The following is a 24625-nucleotide window of genomic DNA, read 5'->3' as shown; positions in this document are numbered from 1 at the left end:
ACAATAGCAAAGTAAGTGAGACAACTCTGCTTCACATGACAGCATCAAAGACAGACATCAGCTAATTTCTGAGAAACCTCCAAAGTGATTAAAGATAATGATTAGCTTTATTTGTCATGTGTACATTGAAACATCGACGCAGTGAAATAATTATAACAATGATGCATTCCCATCCACCCTGCATTAATTCCTGGGCAGATCATTTCCCCTTTTTAAACATCTTAACATGATTTGTAGCAGCAAAATGTTGTGCCACATGAAAGATTCTTTTTATTATAAACTTCACTAATCCAGTGTGCTTGGGAGTTTGATGTGGGTGAATTGATAGATTTTCCAGAGAATTGACTATTATTCTAAAATATAGAGCAATTCACTTTTTAAAAAAGTGACACTACATGGTGGTATAATAAATTCTGCAGTGTAGTTTAAAGAGAACAGAGGAATCAGCATGCCAGTATATTACAGGCAGACTTGGTACTGTTAATGGGATTACAAGAATTATCAGTAAGGCTGATACTAAACCATTAGAATTTCCAAACTATTGGATGGACCTTTATTGGAGTTTCACTGTACTCACTAGAAATAATGTTACAGTGCCGATGACCCTGGTTCAAATCCACCGCTTAGCATCTGTATGGAATTTGTACATATACCTTGTGACTGTATGGATTTCCTCCGACTGCTCTGGATTTCTCTTGCATTCCAAAGACGTATCAGTTAGTAGGTTATTTGGTCACATCGGTGTAACTGGGTAGCAGAGGCTTATTGTGGCAGAAAGACCTGTAACTGTGCTGTATCTCCTAATAATTTATTTCCCCCGACTTTAGCAGGAGATGAAATGGACTTGTACCAGAAATACTTGAAATTCACACATATGTGTTCAGCTCCCATTAAGGTGGCACAACAATTTTGGAAAGTCTTGAGTCCTTAAAGGCATACTTCCTATTGCTTTCAGGAAGTCTCAAAGAAGAGGGAGATAGCTCTCACATTTTTGAGGAACACAAGCCTTAGTCTTAGCCTTAGCATGCCAACGGAAATTTCTGTAATTGGGAGCTCACTAGGCCCACCTCAGGAATAACTTGGCAGGCAGGTGACAATATTATTATTCTCAGAAAATCCCTGCAAAGTGGAGCAACACACAAACATATTTGATGCTCTCACAAGATATAAACTGCTGTTTACCCCTGTAGAGTGCAGATTATTAAAGGCAAATGCATTTTTTAATTTCACTAAGTTCTTTCAGTAAGTAACTGATCATGAGGAAATAGAGCTTGCTTAGGGAGGGCAGAATGTTATAAGTACATTGGGAGAGCTTTTCAGCTGATTCATAGAGAAGGTGTCCACCTAATCTTAGAGAATGAAGTAGGACATGTAGGCTGCCCAAATTGTCTGTGGGTAAGCATTTTTGGGAGAGTGACGATAACTAAGTTTCAATATAGTTATAAAAAACAATGTAGGTGGTCCAGAAATTAAGGAATGAAGGATCTCGGCCTAAATGCCAACTGCTCATCTCCTGCCTGACCTGCTGAGTTCCTCCAGCATTTTGTGCATTGCTCCAGGTTTCCAGCACCTGCAGCATCTCCTGTACCCCAATAGATTAAGGCGCTGAGTTCGTACAGGACCAAACTTAATATCATAAGACAGAATCTGGGAAAAGTAGATTGCATAGACGTGTGTGATATGGGAAATTTAAAAAAAAACAAGTAAAGCAGTGAGAATTCAGGGTTAGTGTGTTCTTGTAAAGATGAAGTACAGGGAGCCATGGATGTCAGAAGTTTGATGAAGAAAAGAAGTATGTGGCATGTTTAGAGAATTAAAAGCAGGTGAAGCCTTACAGAAGCATAGAATGTGTGTGGATGGGAGCATAATAAAATCACTGGTAGACTGGAGTAAGGAAAATCTGAATTAAATTTTCATACATAAAGAGAAAGAGCAATTTAGAAAATAGTATGATCTGAGAGGGAGAATAGTGGCAGTCTATGTATGCAACCAAAGGCTACGGATGAAGTCTTACTTCTCACCTGTATCCACCCAGAGGGTGGCTGCAATTTAGAATGCACTGTCTAAGGAGGTGATGGAGACAGGTACTTCCACATTTAAGAAGTATCTGGATCAGCACTTGAGTCACCAAGTCAGCCGACACGTTAGTAAGTGGGATTAGTATGGATGGATGCTTGGTGGCTGGATAGACATTGTGGGCCAAAGGGCCCATTTCTGTGCTGTCTGTCCATGTTGTAGTGAGCTACTTAAGTACTGTAAATAGAGGGGAGTCATTCAATTCTCCGCAGGACACCCAAGATTCAAGTTTATTTATTTATCACTTGTACATTGAAACACAACGAAATGTGTTGTTTGTGTTAACAAGCAACACAACTGAAGGTGTACTGGGAACAGCCCACAAGAGTCACCACACATTCTAGCACAAACATAGCATGGCCAAACTGTTCAACAGAACACAACAAGCAACAAAACAAGCCTTGTCCTCCCTCCTAAAGCAGTCATGCAAGCTTACAGAAAACAGGGCATTTACCATCAGGGAATTCTTCTCGTGCTTCACAGCAAATGGAACACTAAGGGAATGTAAATTGTTCTTTCCAGATGACAAAGTCTGTTGTTAAGGGCAACCCTATGTGCACATTCAGTCAACAGCTGCCCTCATTTATTGGAAGTTAGCCATGCTGGATGCACGAGATGCCACCTGCTCCTCATGGAAATCAAATCCATGAAGTAATTCCTTGTGAGTACAGAGCATAAGGGACCTCTCTGATACAGCAGGAAGCAACACATGGCAGAGATCAGCAGCAACCAGTTGAAAAGTCCCTGGGATGAAGAAGTTCAAGTATGCTCACTCCTATAGAGACACACACAAAATTCTGGAAGAACTCAACAGGTCAGGCAGCATCTATGGAGATGAAAAGTGCTGCAACAAGTTTAAAAAAAATTCTGCCAGCCCCATCATAGGTACTAACCTCCCCAGCATCCAGGACATCTTCAACAAAGGTGATGCCTCAAAAAATTAAATCCATCATTAAAGACCCCTATCATTCAGGAGATGCCCTCTTCTCATTGCTATATCAGGGAGGAGGTCCAGGAGCCTGAACTCAGTATTTCCCTCTCTTTTTGCCCTACTTATTTAATATCTTTTTTATATTTGTTGTAATTTATAGTTTTATTATTATGTATTACAATGTAATGTTGCCATGAAACAATACATTTCATGACATATGCTAATTTTATTGAACCTGATTCAGATCAAAGAACCAATATTTCAGGACTCTGGAGATAGTAGTCCATGCACGAAGAAATGGCTGATGCTCTTTCAGCAGAAGGTCACCAATGTCAATGACAACAACATTGGTCGAAGGTTGAATACATTATTGCTCAGAGAGGTCCAAGGAAAACATGGCTTCTCTGAAGCAGCTTCTGGGCTCCTACCACCATCGTCTTGAGATCCTGAACCTCCTGTGTGACCAATCATGGCCATGATAACCCTTAGTGCTACTATGGAAATACCTATGAAATTACTATTTTTTTCAATTACTGGGAAAGTAGGTATCCCCCTGTCTCAGGATCCCTGCTACCCCAAGAAATGCAACAACAGAACCATCACTGTGGTGGACTCACAAAACTTAAAGTTGCAGAATAATGTTTATTATCACATGTACATGTAAATGTACAGTGAAGTATGTCATTTGAGTAACAACCAACACACCCAAGAGGGCGTGCTGCGGATAGGGGCATCCCATTGCCAACACAGCATGCTCAGCAGAACAACGCAGAACACAACAAGCAATAGAAACAGCCGCAGCAAAACAAGCCCCATTCTTCCCTCCCATCCACACAGACCTCTAACACCCAAGATTCTCTGGATTCAGACTAAGAAACTCCTTTTTCCTTGGATGTGTGAATTTTCATTTTTCTTGCTCCTCTTGTGAAGTTTGATAAATTTATCTTGCATTCTATGGTTTAGCTCCCTTCCACTATATTTCCATGTTTGATATGCCTTTAGCTTACTTTTACATAAAAATACAATTTATTATTATTTAAAATAACTCGGTATAAAGTGCAGCAAATCTCTTCCCATGATCTGTGCAATGAATTTGGAGTATAGAACAAGTCAGTTATGAGATATGATGATAATATATCATTATGTAAACTATGATCAGAATTACCATACCATGACTAATACTATTTGGCCACAAGTACAAGACCTCACACCCATCAGCTAATGTTACTGTCCAAGCAAGACAACAAATATGTTCCCATTACCTGCATCAGAAGAGAATCAGAGCATAATTATGGTACCAAAGACAATTTAACCTCTCAAGTTTATGTCAGCACACATAGTGAAATATATCATTTGTGTCAACAACCAACCCATTCTCCTACCTTCTCCACATAACCTTTGACAACTGGACTACCCAAGAACCTACCAAACTCCACTTTAAGTATATGATATGGCCTCCACAGCTGTCTGGTGTGTTTATAAGGCACTTGTTCATGCTCCCCATGAACATGTGGGTTTTCTCTGGGTGCTCCAGTTTCCTCCCACACTTCAAAGACGTACAGTTAGTAGGTTAATCGATCATTGCAAATTGTCCTGTGATGAGGGTGTAAATAGGTGGGTTGCTGTGTAACTTGCTGTATCTCTAAATAAAATAAAAAGTATATAAAAGACAGTAAAACTGTCAACATTTATGATCATTGCAGAATAAAACTCTGAAATCCTGCAACACAATAAACAGTGGTGTTCACCGACATGATCTTGTCAGTGATTGCTTGCTTTGCTGGGGATGTCCTATTTCTCAGCCTTTCCCTGCAATATCAACTAAACAAATAAATGAATGAGAATAGTGAAGCACTTCCTTCTGTAAAGAGCAAAAGGTTGAAGTGTAAGTGATTAGTTATTGATATACCAAATCATTGAATAACAATTCTTTCAGAAGACAATTTCAAAATTGAATGGATTTTCAGATTATAAATATTTTAAAGCACTTATTATATCAACAAGTTTAATCCCAATCTGCCCTGCTCTGCTGGGTGAGAAGCTGGCAGTGATGCAGGTGGATGCTTCCCTGGTGTCATGGATTATTGATTACCTGACTGGCAGACGACAGTACGTGCGCTTGCAACACTGTGTGTCAGACAGAGTGGTCAGCAGCACTGGAGCTCCACAGGGGACTGTCCTGTCTCCCTTTCTCTTCACCATCTACACCTCGGACTTCAACTACTGCACAGAGTCTTGCCATCTTCAGAAGTTTTCTGATGACTGCCATAGTTGGATGCATCAGCAAGGGAGATGAGGCCGAGTATAGGGCTACGGTGGGAAACTTTGTCACATGATGCAAGCAGAATCATCTGCAGCTTAATGTGAAAAAGTCTAAGGAGCTGGTGGTGGACCTGAGGAGGGCTAAGGCACCGGTGACCCCTGTTTCCATCCAAGGGGTCAGTGTGGACATGGTGGAGGATTACAAATACCTGGGGATATGAATTGACAATAAACTGGACTGGTCAAAGAACACTGAGGCTGTCTACAAGAAGGGTCAGAGCCGTCTCTATTTCCTGAGGAAACTTAAGGTCCTTTAACATCTGCTGGACGATGCTGAGGATGTTCTATAAGTCTGCGGTGGACAGTGCTATCATGTTTGCTGTTGTGTGCTGGGGCAGCAGGCTGAGGATAGCAGACACCAACAGAATCAACAAACTCATTCGTAAGGCCAGTGAAGTTGTGGGGGTGGAACTGGACTCTCTGACGGTGGTGTCTGAAAAGAGGATGCAGTCCAAGTTGCATGCCATCTTGGACAATGTCTCCCATCCACTCCATAATGTACTGGTTAGGCACAGGAGTACATTCAGCCAGAGACTCCTTCCACTGAGATGCAACACTGAGCGTCATAGGAAGTCATTCCTGCCTGTGGCCATCAAACTTTACAACTCCTCCCTCGGAGTGTCAGACACCCTGAGTCAATAGGCTGGTCCTGAACCTATTTCCACTTGGAATAATTTACTTATTATTATTTAATTATTTATGGTTTTATATTGCTATATTTCTACACTATTCTTGGTTGGTGCGACTGTAACAAAACCCAATTTCCCTCGGGATCAATAAAGTATGTCTGATTCTGATACACTCAGTGGTCACTTTATCAGATACCCCTGCTTGTTAATGCAAATATCTAATCAGCCAATCATGTGACAGCAACTCAACACATAAAAGCATGCAGACATGGTCAAGAGGTTCAATTGTTGTTCAGACCAAACATTAGAATGGGGCAGGAAATGTGATCTAAGTGACTTTGAACATGGAATGATTGTTGGTGCCAGATGGGGTGGTTTGAGTTTCTCCTGGTATTTCCATGCAATACAGACTCTGGTTTACAGAGAATGACATGAAAACTAGTAAAAACATCCTATGAGTGGCAGTTCTGTGCATGAAAATGCCTTGTTAATGAGTAAGGTCAGAGGAGAATAGCCAGACTGGTCCAAGCCGACAAGAAAGTGATATTAACTCGAATAACCATGTGTAACAACAGTGGTGTGCAGAACAGCATCTCTGAAAGCACAAGTTGAACCTTAAAAAGAATGGCCGACAGCAGCAAAAGACCAAGAACATACACTGTGGCCACTGAACATGTGCTTTAGTCTGTTCTGACATCCGTAAAATAATTTAAAATGTTATTGTTTCACTCAGTCATAACATGGTTGTTGTATAGCAGAAATCCCCCTGAACCAACACCTTGATACAAACTTCTACACAGAATACTGCTAAATTTGAAGATGGTGAGCACTTTCCTTAGTGAGTGCAAAGTCTGGGCCACTATTCATGACTGTTGACAATCCAAGTCAATTTGCAATTCTTCCTTCATTCCAGTCCTAATGAAGGATCTTGGCCTGAAACATTGAATCTTTATTCCTTTCCACAGATGCTGCCTGCCCTGCTGAATTCCTTCAGCATTTTGTGTGTGTCAATCTGAGAGTGCCGGCCATTATTTCTATAGCTAGCGGGGCTGCACTATGTACCGTTGCTTCAGTGCTACAATATGTTTGAACAGGCTGTGTTCATGGAGAAGTCAACAAGGCTGATTTTGAATCAGGTTCCCTACAAATATATCTGGCATGATTTGTTCTTCTCTTGATTGAAGTGTATCCCAATAATCTATGGTGAATATACCAATTATCTCATTTGACGGGCTTTATAATTTTCATGCTTTTCTTTAAATCAAAATTCAGCAGAGAATTCTACAACTACCCTTTCTCAATTTGTTATTAAGGACCCTCATCATCCAGGAGGTGCTCTTTCCTTTTTTCATTATTAATATCAGAAAGGAGGTACAGGAGCATGAAGATCGATGTTTTAGGTAAAGCTTCTGCCCCTCTGCCGTCAGATTTCTGAACAGACAATGAACCAACCCATGAAAACTACCTCACTACCCCGCTTTTGCACTATCTATTTTTATTACAAGTTAAATTCATTTGTTCTGCTGCCAGCTGCCAAAAAATCTGATTTCATGACTAATGTCACTGACCAGATTCCGATTCTGAGAGGAAAAAATATCAACTATGTTGTTTGAAGTTAGCTTTAAAATTAATTTACAGTGAGGGCATTTTTCACTAAAACTCTACTTGCCAGTAGGAGACACATGCTGAAAGTAAGTTCCAGCTGGCTCCTAAATTAGCCAGTTCTCCTAAGAAATGCTTTATACCTCATTCCAGCACTGACCAAATTGAATTTGTTGGGAGCTATAGATATCCATATGTGAAAACGATTGTAGGATTACTCTGGGTAGACTGAAATGCCGTTACAATCAGATTTGCCATGTACTTATTAAAAGGCACAGCTGACTGGCTGAGTGGCTGAATGACTGACTTCTCCTCCAGATTCGTCTGTTTGCAAACAGTGACCTTAGTGGTAAAAGTATTAACGAGTTCTTTGCAGTGTGTTGCATTTAAGCACTTGATCTGATTTAATTACAAAGCTTTAGGAGTTTAGATTTGTAATCACTGTTAAACAGTGATTTTCAGAGTTACTAAAATTATGCTTAGACCTTTTAGAGAAACATCATTTTAATAATTCACAAGGCGCAGGATAGATATGTCCCACAGAAATAGTTCTCAAATGGCAAGGATAGGCAACCATGGCTGACAAGGGAAATTAAGGACTGCATAAAAGCCAAGGAAAGGGCATAAATGGTAGCAAAAGTGAGTGGGAAGTTGGATGATTGGGAAGCTTTTTAAAATCCAACAAAAGGCAACTAAAAAAGCCAAAACAAGGGAAAAGATGTAATATGAGGGCAAACTAGCCAATAATATAAAACAGGATATTAAATATTTTTTTTGTTGTATAAAGAGTAAAAGGGAAGTGAGAGTTGATATTGAACCACTGGAAAATGATGCAGGTAATGGGGGACAAAGAAATGGCAGATGAACTGTGGAAGATACTAGCTGTGTGCCAGAGGTCTGTGAGTGTCAAGGGGCAGGAGTGAGTGTCATTAATATTACAAAGAAAAAAGTGCTAGGCAAACTCAAAGGTCTTAAGGTAGATAAGTCACCTGGAATGCTCTGCCACAGACTGCGGTGGAGGCCAAGTCTGTGGGAATACATTAAGGCAGAAGTTGACAGTTTCTTGATTGGTCAGGGCGTCAAAGGATATGGTGAGAAGGCAGGTGTATGGAGTTGAGTGGAATCCGAGATGGAATAGTGGGACACACTCGATGGACTGAATGGCCTAATTCTGCTCCTATGCCTTGTGTCTATGGTCTTCATTTATTTTTCACTTTCCTGAAGATGGTGATTGAGATGTACATCATGAGAGTACATTATGTTTAAATTATCCTGTACAAGCGATTGTTATTAAAATATAAGCCAAGTCATTGGACCATCTAACTGGAGAATTTTACAGCCAAGCTCAGATCTGTCTTTTCTTTTGGGCTGGATTCCAGATGACACAGACAGTGCCTCTCACGAGATTTCTGCAGTTGCACTTAATTTGTGTGGCCCGTAACACCAGCTGTCTTGCCTGCCCTGCTGCTGCACACATAAAATGAGAGAGTAGTCAGGTTAGAAAGTCAAGGATCTAATTGCAGTGGAAAGTGAGGCCATACCCATGGAGCCTTTCAATGGGCCTTCAGTAACTTCAATGCCTTAAGAACCTCAGAAACAGATGAAGATTTTTAAACATTTATTAACTATTTAAAAACTTTAGTTTTTTTTTCCCTCTTAAGTTTCATTGACACTCCTATCCCTTAAGTTTGAACAACTTGTTCCCTGGTGGTTAGTCAGTATCCTATTCTCTTCAACTTGTTGAGTCCTGATGCAGGGTTTCAACCTGAAATGTCTACAATTCATCTGACCCAATAGCCAATAGTTGCTGCTCCATCTGCTGAGTTCCTTGAGCAGATTCCAAAATCTGTAGTCTCCTACTTCTTTATGTGCTTTCTGCTTGTAGTTAAACGTCCAACTCTCATTTGCATTCTGGGCTCAGGGTACAGAAGCCATTTGTCTTGCCCCCTCTCTTCCTGCATTCTCAGCATAATTACACTGCCAACCATTGTCATGACAAACTGCAGGACAATGGGAAGCGAATGGTCAGTAAAATGGACAAATATACAAAAAGCAAGGGTTGAAAGTGAAGGGTGAAGGATGGAAATGAAGAATACTTAGATAAAGAACATAGAATAAAGCAAGAAAGATAAAAATTGGAGGGATGAGGTACTGAAGAAAGAGCAGCATGGTAGTGTAGCAGTTAGTGTAATGCTTTACAACACCAGCAATAAGAACAAAGTTCAATTGCTGCCACAGTCTGTAAGGAGTTTCTACATTCTCCCCATGACTGCATGGGTTTAACCATATAACCATATAACAATCACAGCATGGAAACAGGCCATCTCGGCCCTCCTAGTCCGTGCCGAACTCTTAATCTCACCTAGTCCCACCTCCCCGCACTCAGCCCATAACCCTCCACTCCTTTCCTGTCCATATACCTATCCAATTTTACCTTAAATGACACAACTGAACTGGCCTCTACTACTTCTACAGGAAGCTCATTCCACACAGCTATCACTCTCTGAGTAAAGAAATACCCCCTCATGTTTCCCTTAAACTTTTGCCCCCTAACTCTCAAATCATATCCTCTCGTTTGAATCTCCCCTACTCTCAATGGAAACAGCCTATTCACGTCAACTCTATCTATCCCTCTCAAAATTTTAAATACCTCGATCAAATCCCCCCTCAACCTTCTACGCTCCAATGAATAGAGACCTAACTTGTTCAACCTTTCTCTGTAACTTAAGTGCTGAAACCCAGGTAACATCCTAGTAAATCGTCTCTGCACTCTCTCTAATTTATTGATATCTTTCCTATAATTCGGTGACCAGAACTGTACACAATATTCTAAATTTGGCCTTACCAATGCCTTGTACAATTTCAACATTACATCCCAACTTCTGTACTCAATGCTCTGATTTATAAAGGCCAGCGTTCCAAAAGCCTTCTTCACCACCCTATCTACATGAGACTCCACCTTCAGGGAACTATGCACTGTTATTCCTAGATCTCTCTGTTCCACTGCATTCCTCAATGCCCTACCATTTACCCTGTATGTTCTATTTGGATTATTCCTGCCAAAATGTAGAATCTCACACTTCTCAGCATTAAACTCCATCTGCCAACATTCAGCCCATTCTTCTAACCGGCATAAATTTCCCTGCAAGCTTTGAAAACCCACCTCATTATCCACAACACCTCCTACCTTAGTATCATCGGCATACTTACTAATCCAATTTACCACCCCATCATCCAGATCATTTATGTATATTACAAACAACATTGGGCCCAAAACAGATCCCTGAGGCACCCCGCTTCTTCTGGGTGCTCCGGTTTCCTCTCACATTCCAAAGACGTACGGGTTAGGATTTGTAAGTTGTGTGTGCGCTACATTGGCACCAGAAGCATGGCAACACATGGGCAGCCCCCAGCACATCTCTGGATTGTGTTGATTGTAAAGGCAAATGACACATTTCACTGCATGTTTCAATGTACACGTGACAAGTGAATCTAATCTTTTAAGTGTAACTGAATGAAACAAGTTAAAGAATGAGTAAATAACTTTTGCCCAACTTTTCACTATTGGTATCTTTGATTCCATAGCAGCTAGTAGAAGGGCAAAATAAATATTGCCAGGTCTCAACCAAAGGAATTATAACAGTTAGACCAATCAGACATGCTTGAGAGCTGCTCAAAGTTCATTCCATTACCTTTAAGTTTTACATTGTTAAATAAATGCTTTTTTCTGTTGCTTTACTTTGCTTCCAGGAGTACGCACCTTGGGTGGCTTGAAGGGGTAGTCCGGTGAAAATGTGATATCTAAGAAGAAGACACCACCCTCGTACACTGAACCTGGAGGACCCAGGATAGTTGACCTCCATTCATAGACATTGTCTCCTTTGGGCCCAGCACTGTAATAGAAGAAATATTCAATAAATATAAATGGAAGTTTAAAAAAATGTCAATATTTTACTCCATATGAGGCAATTCTACACAACCACCCACAAAATGCTGGAGGAAGTTAAAAAAGTGTAATTATTTCAGACTGAGACCGTTCATCAGGAGCTGTACCCAAGTTCCTCCAGCATTTTGTACGTGTTACTATGGATATCCAACATCTGCTGAATCTCTTGTGTTCTCAACATATACAAAACTGAAGTTATAAAGAATGTAGAAGGGATTCCTATTTATTCATCCTCACCTCTCTACAATGTAAAGCTAACTTGCTTTCTTACTTTCCCTGTTTTCATGAAGGGTCTTCAACCAGAAATATTAACTATGGTCCTTTTTGCTACAGATGCTCTTTGACTTGCTGTTTCCAACAGTTTTGTTTTTATTTATATGATCCTTCTTTTATCTAATCAAGACATCGACAGAGTGAAAGAACAAATACTGAGAGTTCTACAACAGATGGGGTTTCACGTTACACGTCAACAGCAATAACTTGGTTTTCAGCATGCTTCAAATCCAGTAAAACAACTTGATTCAAGTCACAGAAGAATTATTTAAAAAAAACGTAACGCGGAGCCACAAGAAGTTTACGTATTTATTTTAAACACAAGAGATTCTGCAGATATTGGAAATCCAAGGCTAAATACACAAAATGCTGGAGGGACTGAGCAGGTCAAGCAGCGTCTATGGAAATTAATAAACTGTCGACATTTTGGGCCAAGACCCTTGTTCAGGATTTATCTTATTTACAGACTCCTTAGAGAACAGTGTCAGAATTGAATTCTGAACTCCTGAACACCTCAAACTGTAAAGGTGTTGTGTTGCTAGGCTTTTGGAAATATGTTTTAAGGAATATGATAACCCCTCATTGCACTGAACTGATTCCAGAACCTATGGATTCACTTTCAAAGATTCTATAATTCATGCTCTCAGTATTATTTATTTACCTATTTACTATTATTATTATCATTATTGTATTTGCATGGTTTGACTTCTTTTACACATTGGCTGTTTGTCAGTCTTTGTGTGTACTTTAGCATTGATTCTATTGTATTTCTTCATCCTACTCTGAATGCCTATAAGAAAATGAATCTCAGGGTAGTATATGATGACATGTAAGGACTTTGAAAATAAATTTATTCTGAACTTTATAACTGGAACTCTTCCTGCAACAACAGTATGGGAATATACTGATTAGCAGTATTGACAAAGTTCAGGTGACTCACTTTCTCTGAAACAATTAGGAATGGGCAAGAAATGCAGGGCCTTGCCATTAACTGCAGATTAATAAATGAATTCCTAAAGTCCCCTTCAAGTTCTTCTTGCCGAGTTCAATTTGTCACTTTGTCATTTCCTGTTAGTCACCTTAAGTTCAGATACTCCTGCACCTAGTGTTACTTTATGTACAGCGAATCAGCCTATGTATATAAGCTAATCTTGTGTATACACAAACAAATTATACATTGTGTTTTATAGGATTGCTTTTAAATTTACTGTACTTTCCTCTTTCCTCCTATGGTCCACTCTCCTCCCCTATCAGACTCCTCCTTCTCTAGCCCTTTACTTTTCGTGATTGTTTATTACCTCCTGGTTTCACCTATCACCTTCTTGCTAATCTTCCTTCCCCCCTCCCTCCACCCTTTCATTCTGCTGTCTTCCCCTTTTGTTTCCACCCTGATGAAGGGCATCGGCCAAAAATGTCGACTGTTTATTAATTTCCATAGATGCTGCCTGACCAGCTGAGTTTCTTTGGAGTTTTGTGTGTGTTGCTCTGGATTTCCAGCATCAGCAGAATCTCTTGTGTTTATATTTGTCATTTTTTTAATTGTGTTGTTTTATGCTGCATTGGATCTGGAATAACAATCATTTAATTCTCCTTTACATTCGTACTAAAGAATACAATTTCTTGAAACTTTTCTCTTCTCAGCTAAAAACTACGCCCTCTAGTATTTGACATTTTCAATGTTCAAAGGTAATTTTTATAATCAAAGTACATATATGTCACCGGATATAACCCTGAAATTCATTTTACTCAGCAAATCAACAGAATAGTAACTATAACAGGATTAATGAAGGATCAACCACAATGCTGGAAGACAACAAATTATAGAAGTTTGTTAAAGCTTTAGATATTATGCCAAATTTCTGCAGACTCCTAAGGAAGTAGAGGTGCTGCTGTACTTTCTTTGCAATTGCATTTATAAACTAGGTCCAGGACATGCCCTCTGAAATAGTAACATCCAGGAAAAAGATCATCTCCCTACCTATACCTTTCAACATTGTATATCAGATCATCCCTTACCCTCTGGCACTGTGGAGAAAACAAAGTTTATCCAACCTCTTTACAGTTACTGTAATACTCTCCAATCCAGGCAACATCCTGGTGAACCTATTCTGCATCCTCTCTAAAGCCTCCACCTCCTTCCTGTAATGTGATGATCAGAACTGCACACAGGTCTCAAAATATGTCTCAAACAGAAGTTTTGTTTTACAGCTGCCACATGACTTACAGCTTTTATACTCAAAAACCAAACCTTCTGCACAAGATGGGTGGCTGTGACAGATGTGCTGATCATGCTTACCTAGATCAGGAGTTCTCAACCTGGAGTCCATGGGCCACATGGTTAATGGTATTGGTCCATGGCATGAAAATGGTTGGGAACCCTGATCTAGATGAAGAATTAATGTGCCCCAATCTACAAGGCTACAGAATGAGAGTGTGAGGTTTGAGTCATTAGCTTTTTCGCAGCTGCCACAAACAAGGTGGACTAAATGGCTGTATTCTATATTGTGAATTTCTGATTCTGTACTTCATTGGCAGGTAAAGGGTTAACATATGAGGAATGTTGTTAGCTCTGGGCCTGTACTCACTGGACCTTATTAGAATGAGGAAGGATCCCAGTGAAACCTATCAAATATTGAAAGGCCTAGATAGAGTGGTCATCAAATTGAATTGAATTAACATTATTACTTACATCCTTTATATACATGAGGAATAAAAATCTTTACATTACGCCTCCATCTAAATGTGCAATTATTAGTCATTTATAATAAATAGTATGTATAACAGGACAGTCAATATAAAATAGAAATACAATTGTATCAGCTTGAATTATCATGAATATCAGCATGATGGCCTGGTGGAAGAAGCTGTCCTGGAACCTGTTGGTCCTGACTTTTATCGTGTGGTACTGTTTCCCGGATGGTAGCAGCTAAAACAATTAGTGGTTGGGATGACTCAGGTCCCCAATGATCCTTTGGGCCCTTTTTTACATACCTGTCTTTGTAAATGTCCTGAATAGTGGGAAGTTCACAACTACAAATGCGCTGGGCTGTCCGCACCACTCTCTGCAGAGTCCTGTGATTGAGGGATGTACAGTTCCCATACCAGGCAGTGATGCAGCCAGTCAAGATGCTCTCAATTGTTCTTAGGATTTGGGGGCCCGTACCACACTTCTTCAACCGTTAAGGTAAAAAAGGTGCTGCTGTGTCTTTTTCACCATACAGCCGCTATGTACAGACCAGGTGAGATCCTTGGTGATATTTATGCGAGGAACTTAAAGCTGTTCACCCTCTCAACCCCAGATCCATTGACGTCAATAGGGGTTAGCCTGTCTCCATTCCTCCTATTGTCCACAACCAGCTCCTTTGTTTTTGCGACTTTGAGGGAAAGGTTGTTTTCTTAACACCACTGTGGCAGGGTGATGACTTCTCTGTAGGCTGCCTTATTATTATTTGAGATGAGGCCAATCAATGTAGTATTGTCAGCAAATTTAATTAGCAGATTGGATGTGGGTGGCAACACTGTCATAGGTATACAGACACTAAAGGAGGGGGCTTAGGACGCAGCCCTGAGGGGCACCTGTGTTGAGGGTCAGAGGGGCAAAGGTGAGGGAGCCCACTGTTACCACCTGCTGGCGATCTGACAGGAAGTCCAGGATCCAGCTATGCAAGGCAGGGTGAAGGCCAAGGTCTCTGAGCTTCTTATTGAGCCTGGAGGGAATTATGGTGTTGAATGCTGAACTGTAGTCCAAGAACTACATTCTCACATAAGCATCCCTCTTCTCCAAATGTGTAAGGACAGTGTGTAGATCTGTGGCTATTGCATCATCTGTCGATCAGTTGTTGGGGATCCAGTGTGGGTGGTAGCATGCTACAGATGTAGTCCTTGATCAGCCCCTCAAAACATTTGCTTACTACTGAGATGAGTGTGACAGGGCACCAGTTGTTCAAATATGTTACCTTAGTCTTTTTAGGTACAGGAACAATGATGGATGTTTTGAAGCAAAATGGCACTCTACACTGGGAGAGGGAGAGATTAAAAATGTCTGCAAATACACCTGCCGATAGTGCCGTGCACACTCTGAGTACGCATCCTGGGATGGCGTTTGGTCCCACAGCCTTGGGACTGTCCACTCATTGGAATCATCTGCGTACTTCAACCTCAGAGATGACCAATGTGCTCGTCTCTTTGGCGGCTCTCCTCAGGGTCTCAGAGCTGGCAAAATCGAATCAAGCGTAAAAAAGATTTAGCTCATCTGGGAGAGAAACAGCGATGTTGGGAACACCACTGTCTTTAGCTTTGAAGTCTGTTCTGGTGTGCAGACTTTGCCATAAGCTGTGTATTTTGTTGGTGGAGAGCCATGTCTGGATCTTATCCCTGTATTGTCGTTTCGCTGCCTTGATGACTTTGCGCAGATCGTAGCTGCATTTCTTGAGTTCCTGTTGGTTACTGGCAACGCAGGTTCTGTGTCACATGGTAAGTGCTGCTCGCAAGGAACTGCTGATCCAGGGTTTCTGGTTTGGATAGACCCTGACCGATTTCTAGGGGGACAACATCCTCGAAGCACTTCTGAATGAAACTCATGACCCCTTCCGTGAACTTGGAGACATCCTCGTCATGGAACTCATTCCAGTTGAAGTCATCAAAGCAGTCCTGCAGCATGCAAACCCATTGGTCAGGCCAACAGTGGACGGGTTTAACTATGGCCACCTCTTGATTCAGCTTCTGCCTGTACCTCAGCAGCAGCAAGATGGAGGAGTGATCCGACTTCCCAAATGGTGGACGGAGGAGCATTTCGTAAGTGTCACAGGAGGGAGAGTAGCAGTGGTCGAGTATGCTATCGCCCTGTGTGAACACCTGGATGTGTTGACAAAACTTTGGAGAGACTTTAGACAGTGACACTCTGTTAAAGTCACCAGCGACTGTGAAGGCAGCCCCTGGATGTGCAGTCTCCAGGGACAGTTCCATGAGAGCCAGATCAGTATCAGCCTATTGCAGAATATACACAGCTGTGATAATAACAATCGTGAAATCTCTGGGCAGCCAGAAAGGTCTACACAGCAGCACAAGTTACTCTAGATCTGGGGGAACAAAAGGATGTTTCCAATAGTGGGACAGTCCAGGACCAGAGGGCACAGACTCAGAATACACGGACATCCCTTTAGATCAGAGATGAAAGGAATTTCTTTAGCCAGAAGGTGGTGAATCTGGCAAATTCATTGTCACAGACAACTCTGCAGGCTAAGTTATTGGGTCTATTTAAAGCAGAATTTGATAGGTTCTTGATTAATCAGGGTGTCAAGGGATATGGGGAGAAGGGTTTTGAGGGCTAATAAATCAGTCATGATGGATTGGAGGGGCAGACTTGATGGGCTGAATAACCTGAATGCATCTCTATCTCATTATGGTGCTGTTAAAGAGGGCTCAAGAGGAGACCATTGAGCAACTAGCAGAGGATCCCAGTTTGGATCTAGGCCTCAGATTGATTTTTAGATCACTGGTCAGCAAACAAAAACTGAGATGTTTCCTATCTTTTCAATCAAGTGCATGAGCCTTTTTGCACTTTTTGTTGTTGAGCACGAAGGAGATTAGGGAGAGGACTATAAACGTGACAGATGAGATAAAGGTCCAGTGGTGCTTCATGCAATTCAAATCTAATAAATTGCTAAACCACAGTCTGCCGTACAAGTTCAGGTCTACTTTTTAAGATACTGAATGGTAGGCAGGAAATCAGAATAAAAGCTTGTAAATTAATACAACCAAATAGCTATTACAATAAAGTGGATTCCAGTTAATTGGGCCATCGTCTGCAAACTTAGCCACAAAGCCATCAGTTCCATCACCCAAATTGTTAACAAATAATGTGAAAAGAAGCAGTCGCAATACCACCCGCTGCAGAACACCACTAGTCACTGGCAGCCAAATAGAAAAGGCCTCCTTTGTCCATACTCTTTAACTCCTGTTGTTCAACCAACTTTCCTGTTATACCACGGGCTCTTATCTTGTTAAGCAGCCTCATGTGCGGCACCTTGTCAAAGACCTTCTGAAAATTCAAGTAAACAGCATCCACCGACTCTACTTTGTCTTTCCTGCCTGTTATTTTCTCAAACAATTCCAATTGATTTGTCAAGCAAGACTTCCCCTTAAAGAACCCATGCTGACTTTGGCCTATTTTATCACCCATTGAAGTCAGGCTAGCTGGCCTATAATTTCCTTTTTACTGCCTCCCTCCCTTCTTAAAAGAGTGGAGTGATATGTGCTATTTTTCAGAATCTAGTGAATCTTGGATGATAATTTCTAATGCCTCCACAATTCTTCAGAATCCTGAAATTTATTTCATCTGGTTCAGGTGACTTATCTACTTTTGGACTTCTCAGCTTCCCAAGAAGCAACTTCTTCATAACAGCAACTGTACTCACTTCTGCCCTTGACAGTCTCGAATTGCTGGCATACTGCTAGTGTCTTCCACAATGAAGACTGATGCAAAATACTTACCAAGTTTGTTTACCATTTGTTTGTCCCCCATTACTACATCTCGAGCATCATTTTCCAGTGGTCTAATATCCACTCTCACCTCTCTTGTATTCCAAAACACCGTAAGACACAGGAGCAGAGTTAGGCCATTTGGCCTATTGAGTCTGCTCTGTCATTCAGTCATGGCATCTTTTTTACCCCCTCCTCAGCCCCACTCCCTGGCCTTCTCCTCGTAACCTTTGGTGCCGTGTCCAGTCAAGCTCTCCCTTAAATATACCCAATGGCCTGACCTTCACAGCTGCCTGTGGTAATAAGTTGGACAAGTTCACTACCCTCTGGCTAAAGAAATTTCTTCACATATCTTTTTAAAATAGATGCCCCTCTATCATGAGGCTGTGTCCTCTTGTCCTAGACTCCCCCATCATGGGAAACATCCTTTTCATATCTACTCTGTGTAGGCATTTCAATATTTGAAAGGTTTCAATGAGATCACCCACCCCCTCTTCTAAATTCCAGCAAGTAGACCAAGAGCAATCAAATGTTCCTTGTATGACAACCCTTTCATTCCTGGAATCATCCTGTGAACCTCCTATGAACCATCTTCTATGACAGCATATCTTTTCCTAGATGAGGAGCCCAAAACTGTTTACAATACTCAACGTGAGACCTCACCAGTGCTTTATAAAGCCTCAGCATTACATTCCTGCTCTTGTATTCTGGGCCTCTTGAAATGAATGCTAACATTGCATTTGCCTTCCTCACCACCGACTCAACCTGTAAGTTAACCTTTAGGGTGTTCTGTACAAGGATTCCCAAGTCTCTTTGCATCTCAGATTTTTGGATTTTCTCCCCATTTAGAAAATAGTCTGTACATTTATTTCTACTACCGAAGTGCATGACCATGCATTTTCAAACATTTTCATTTGCCACTTTCTTGCCCATTCTCCTAATCTGTCTAAATCCTTCTGCAGCCTACCTGTTTCCTCAACACTATCTGCCCCTCCGCCAATCTTCGTCTCATCTGCAAATTTGGCAACAAAACCACTTATTCCATCACCTAAATCATTGATATACAGCATAAAAAGAAGTGGTCCCAATACTGACCCCTGTGGAACACGACTAGTCATTGGCACTAACCTTTCCTTATATATCTGAAAAAAACTTTTGGTATCCTCTTTTATATTATTGGCTAGCTTACCCTTTGGCTTTTATAAGCCAATAATAAACAAATGCTTTGAGAGGCTGGTCAAGGATTACATCTATAGCTTGCTACCACCCAAATTGGACCCCCTACAATTTGCCTACTGACACAACCAATTCACAGACGACACATTAGCCACTACTCTACATACTGTCCTTACACATCTGGAGAAGAAGGGTGCTTTTGTGAGAATGCTGTTGTTGGACTACAGTTCAGCATTCAACACCATAGTTCCATCCAGGCTCGACAAGAAGTTCAGAGACCTCGGCCTTGATCCTACCTTGTGCAGCTGAATCCTGGACTTCCTGACAGATCGCCGGCAGGTGGTAAGAGTGGGGTCCCTCACCTCCATCCCCCTGACTCTCAATACAGGAGTTCCTCAAGGCTGTGTACTGAGTCCCCTCCTTTAATCTCTGTATACCCATGACTGTGTTGCCACCCACAGCTCTAATATTTGCTAATTAAATTTGCCAATGACAATACATTGATTGGCCTAATCTCAAACAAAAACGAGGTGGCCAACAAGGAAGAACTTATTTCTCTGACACAGTGGTGTCAAAAAAACAACCCCTTCCTCAACACTGCAAAAACAAAGGAGCTGGTTGTGGATTACAGGAGGAACGGAGACGGGCTAACCCCTATTGACATTAATGGATCTGGGGTTGAGAGGGTAAACAGCTTTAAGTTCCCTGGTATCCACATCACCGAGGACCTCATATGGTCTCCATACACCAGCAGTGTGGTGAAGAAGGCTCAATGGTGCCTCTTTCACCTCAGATGGTTGAGGAAGTTTGGTATGGGTCCCCAAATCCTAAGAACTTTCTACAAAGGCACAAGTGAGAGCATCCTGACTGGCTGCATCAGTGCCTGGTATGGGAACTGTACCTCCCTTAAATGCAGGACTCTGCAGAGAGTGGAGCGGACAGCCCAGTGGCATCTGTAGTTGTGAACTTCCCATGATTCAGGACATTTACAAGGACAGGTGTGTAAAAAGGGCACATAGGATCATTGTGGACCCAAGTCCCCTCAACCACAATCTATTCCAGCTGCTACCATCTGGGAAACGGTACTGCAGCATAAAAGTCAGGACCAACAGGCTCTGGGACAGCTTCTTCCACCAGGCCATCAGACTGATTAATTCACACTGATTTGAGTATACTCTATATTACATTGACTGTTCTATTTATTATAAATTAATATAAATTACTATGACTGCCCATTGCACGTTTAGATGGAGATATAACGTAAAGATTTTTACTGGTCATGTATGTGAAGGATGTAAGAAATAAAGTCAACTCAATACTCTTTTCCATAGATGCTGCTTGGCCTGCTGAGTTCCTCCAGAATTTTGTGTGTGATGGGTGCCTCATCTTCTCTTTAAAATACCTCCATCTGTGAGATGTTATCTATTAACACAGCTTCCGAATTTCCCCCAGTAACTCCTGTCATTGCTGTTCTGCCGTAATCCCTGCTAGTGGCCCCTTCCAATCAATTTTGGCCTGCTCCTCTCTCACGCCTCTGTAATTCCATTTACACCTCTGTAATATGGATACATCTGACTTTATTTTCTCCCTCTCAAACTACAGGATGAATTCCATCATATTATGATCACGACCTCTTAAGCTCCCTAATGTATTCTGGGTCATCTGGTAGTGCTCTAATTTGTTCTGTATTTCATTTGACTACATAGTTTGTTAATCATTTAAATTATGGTTTGTCTTTCTTTACACTTTTTTAACTATATCCATGAAACTTTGGCTAATTGGGGCAGCTGCTTAATTGGACCAAATGTATTGGTTCCAAATAGTCCCAATTAACAACAATCCACTGTATTTGGATTTATTATTTTAAGTTTAAAGGGAAAAATTACACAAGGTTTAATGTGTTAAAAAGAATCTACCTCCATTGCTACTGAAAATAAGAAAAATAATATTGAATCATGTCAATTTGATTAGCGTAGAAATTTTGAATGAGTACATTGAGCACAATAGCAAACAATCACCGTCCTTAAGGACTATGACTCAGTGCAAATCCTCTAGTCAGCATTGAAACAGCACTTACTTTGCATTAATTGTCATACTGTTGCCACAAGCTGATGTCAAGCAAATCCTGTACAGCTGTTGAAGAGCACAGATGAACTGGGTAGATTTGTTGAGGACTTTTTTTGCTGGGTCTTCACAGCAGCAGCTGGTTACAAATGCAGTTTCAGTATGCCACAAGATAAAACAGCTTGTACAGTCTGCAGTAAGCAGCTGTCCAAATTGAGTCTGTGAACCATTTCCAGCTCCTCCGCACTGGCCCTCTGGCTCAGGAAATGCTGACATCCATATGCACCTAATACTTTGTGGCAGTTCGGCCTCTCGATAAGCTTCAGTTCCATCTCCTCACCCACAATCTGTTTGTACACCACTATGAAACTGACCTGTACTCTAAATAAGGCCCTGAGACCCAGGAGCAGAATTAGGCCATTTGGCCCATTGAGACTGCTCCAACATTAAATCATGGCAATTTAGGAATTTATTATCCCGTTCAACCCCATTCTCCTGCCCCCTCCTTGTAACATGACATCTTTACTAATCAAGAAACTATCAAATTCTGCTTTAAATATACCCAATGGCTTGTCTTCCTCAGCTGACTGTGGCAATGTATTTCACAGATTCACCACCCTCTGGCTAAAGAAATTCCGCCTCAAAGCTATTCTAAATGAAGGTCCCTCTATTCTGAGTCTGTACCCTCTGGTCATAGACTCTACTGGAAACATCCTCTCCATGCCCATTCTAAGTCTTTCAAAATTCAGTAGGCTTCAATGAGATCTCCTCCTTTCTCCCACCTTTCCTTCTACACTCTAGCAAGTACAGACCCAGAGGCATCAAATACGTTACACACATTAATCCTTTCATCCCCGGAATCTTTCTCATGAACTTAATCGAGACTTTCTCCAATGTTTTATGAAGCCTCAGCATTAAATCCTTTCTTTTACAGTACAGTAAAAAAGTCTTCGACACATAGGGGGCTCCATGTTTACAAATACAGTACTGTATTTGTCCACGTGGAGCAGAGAATGAGCAAAGTATGTTGGGAATGGTGAGGGTGGATACTGCTGGAGGGGTGTGGGGCAGGTGGCAGAGGAGTGCCAGGGGCGGAAGGTGGCATGCGTGCAGACACACCCAGCCCCAAAGACACCAGGCAAGATTATTTGATTCTAAACAATCGGTATATTGATCATTACAGAACGTCTCTCTAGTGCTTCCCATCCCCTCCCTTATTTCTTTTCCTTTTCCCAACTATTATTCCCCTTCCCACTCTCAGTCCCCAATAGAAACCCGTATCAGTATCAGGTATCAATCACATATGTTATGAAATGCTTTTTTTCTGGCAGCAGCGATACATAAAATTACTACAAATATATACACCTAAGATTTTTGCACAGCACTGTATATTCTAGTTCTCTTGAAAAGAATGCTAACATTGCATTTGCCTTTCTTGCTATCACTCAGATCATCAGCTGTAATAAATAACAAACACAAGAACAATGGAGTTTGAGGAAGTTTCAAAACATAACTCCTCTTAGATTCAACACTAGTGTTGGTGTTCAAGATACAAGTTGATATTTATAACGTCCTAATGCCGTATCTTATTATCAGCAAAAATAAACCCTTTATGGCAGTCCAGTTTTGGTGAGCAATAACTGACTTAGATCAAACTATAGGCCTCTTGTGGGTTTTAGCAATTTAGGGGAGACTTTTTAAAATTCACCTTTTCTTTAATGCAAAGAACATAATCCTCCTTTGGGTGGTAAATTATGAGTACACTGAGTTACAGATGAACAAGATAATGAGAAATCAAAAAAGAGTATCTAGCTCTTTATTCCATCTGATGATGAATGTAAAGAAACTAACAAAACTGTTGCTTGGTAAGGACAAAGAACAGCATCTCCCAAGAAACACCTGTCAACCCAAATAAAAGAGTTGTCCTCAAGTCACTATCAGAATCAGACTTTAATCGCCAAGTACCTGTGCACATACAAGGAATTTACTTCCAGCAGATGTTGTCTCTCTGCTCATAAAAATAATAATGATAAATATAAATGAAAATATAGATTATACACACAGGTAGTGCAATCCAAGTAATAGTTAGCCAACAGTTAACTGTTCAGCAAAGTGACCGCAGTAGGGAAAAAACTTCTCCAGTGCCTATTAGTCTTAGTCTGGAGGGATCTGAAGCGCCTACCAGACGGAAGCAGTTCAAACAGTCCATGCGCAGGATGGAAGGAGTCCTTTATGATGTTCCCCGCCCTCTTCTTCAACCTGGAAGAGTACAGGTCCACAATAGAGGGCAGTGAGGCTCCAACGATGCGCTCGGCAGTCCTCACTGTGCGCTGTAGTCTGGTCTATCCTGCTTGGTGGCGGCTCCAAACCACACAGTGATGGAGGTGCACAGGACAGACTCAATGACTGCAGTGTAGAACTGCAGCGTAAATGGTTGGCATTTACATGAGTGGGGACAAAAAATTTCCTTTGAGGAAAAGGACTACTGTTAATGGTTAACTGCTGGCTGACCACCTTTGTCAATGATGCACAATAACACACTAAGTACTTGGTGATAAAATATGCAAAACAGACTTTATTCACAGTGCTTCTAAATGATCGAGCCACATAACAAAAAACATGACATTCATGAACAGTTACTCCTACAACCACTAGGCTCCTGAACTGGCATAAACTCTGAACTGATTCCACAACCTATAGACACACTTTCAAGGGTTTTACAACTCACGTTCTGGATATTATTTATTGGTTTTGATTTTCTTTGTATCTGCCCAACTAGTCATCTTTTGCGCATTATTTATTTTTCCATGTCCTTTTTTAAGTTATTCTGTTTTGTGTAGTTCTTTTAAAAAAAGTGATTCTATTGTGTTTCTTTGTATTCACACAAGAAAATGAATCTGAGGGTGGTATATGGTGATATACTTTGCACCATGCCTCCCCTAAACTTGCACCTTTTCCAGACACATCACTGATAATCAATAAACATGTACCATTTTCTTTCAGCCAGTAACACCATCACTTCTATCATTTAGTCTGTTTCGGTCTTTACTCTATCACAGACATTTCATTTGTTCTCCATACTCCATTCCCCTTTTTTCCAATATAATACTTGATGGAAAGACATCA

General features: G+C 41.0%; 1 protein-coding gene across 3 annotated transcripts in view; it reads right to left on the bottom strand.

The window, feature by feature from the left end:
* The window catches only part of ube2e2 (ubiquitin-conjugating enzyme E2E 2), a 180037-nt gene that overhangs the window by 15085 nt on the left and 140327 nt on the right, over window positions 1–24625 (bottom strand). For all 3 annotated transcript variants that reach the window (XM_059944968.1, XM_059944969.1, XM_059944967.1), the window contains one exon: window positions 11321–11453. In XM_059944968.1, the coding sequence (XP_059800951.1) occupies window positions 11321–11453 (133 nt within the window). The remainder of the gene's footprint in view (window positions 1–11320; window positions 11454–24625) is intronic.

This window comes from Hypanus sabinus, chromosome 20 (assembly GCF_030144855.1).
Source record: "Hypanus sabinus isolate sHypSab1 chromosome 20, sHypSab1.hap1, whole genome shotgun sequence".
NCBI lineage: Eukaryota > Metazoa > Chordata > Chondrichthyes > Myliobatiformes > Dasyatidae > Hypanus > Hypanus sabinus.
Note: the sequence above shows the minus strand (reverse complement) of the source record. Positions and strands in the feature narration are given on the sequence as shown.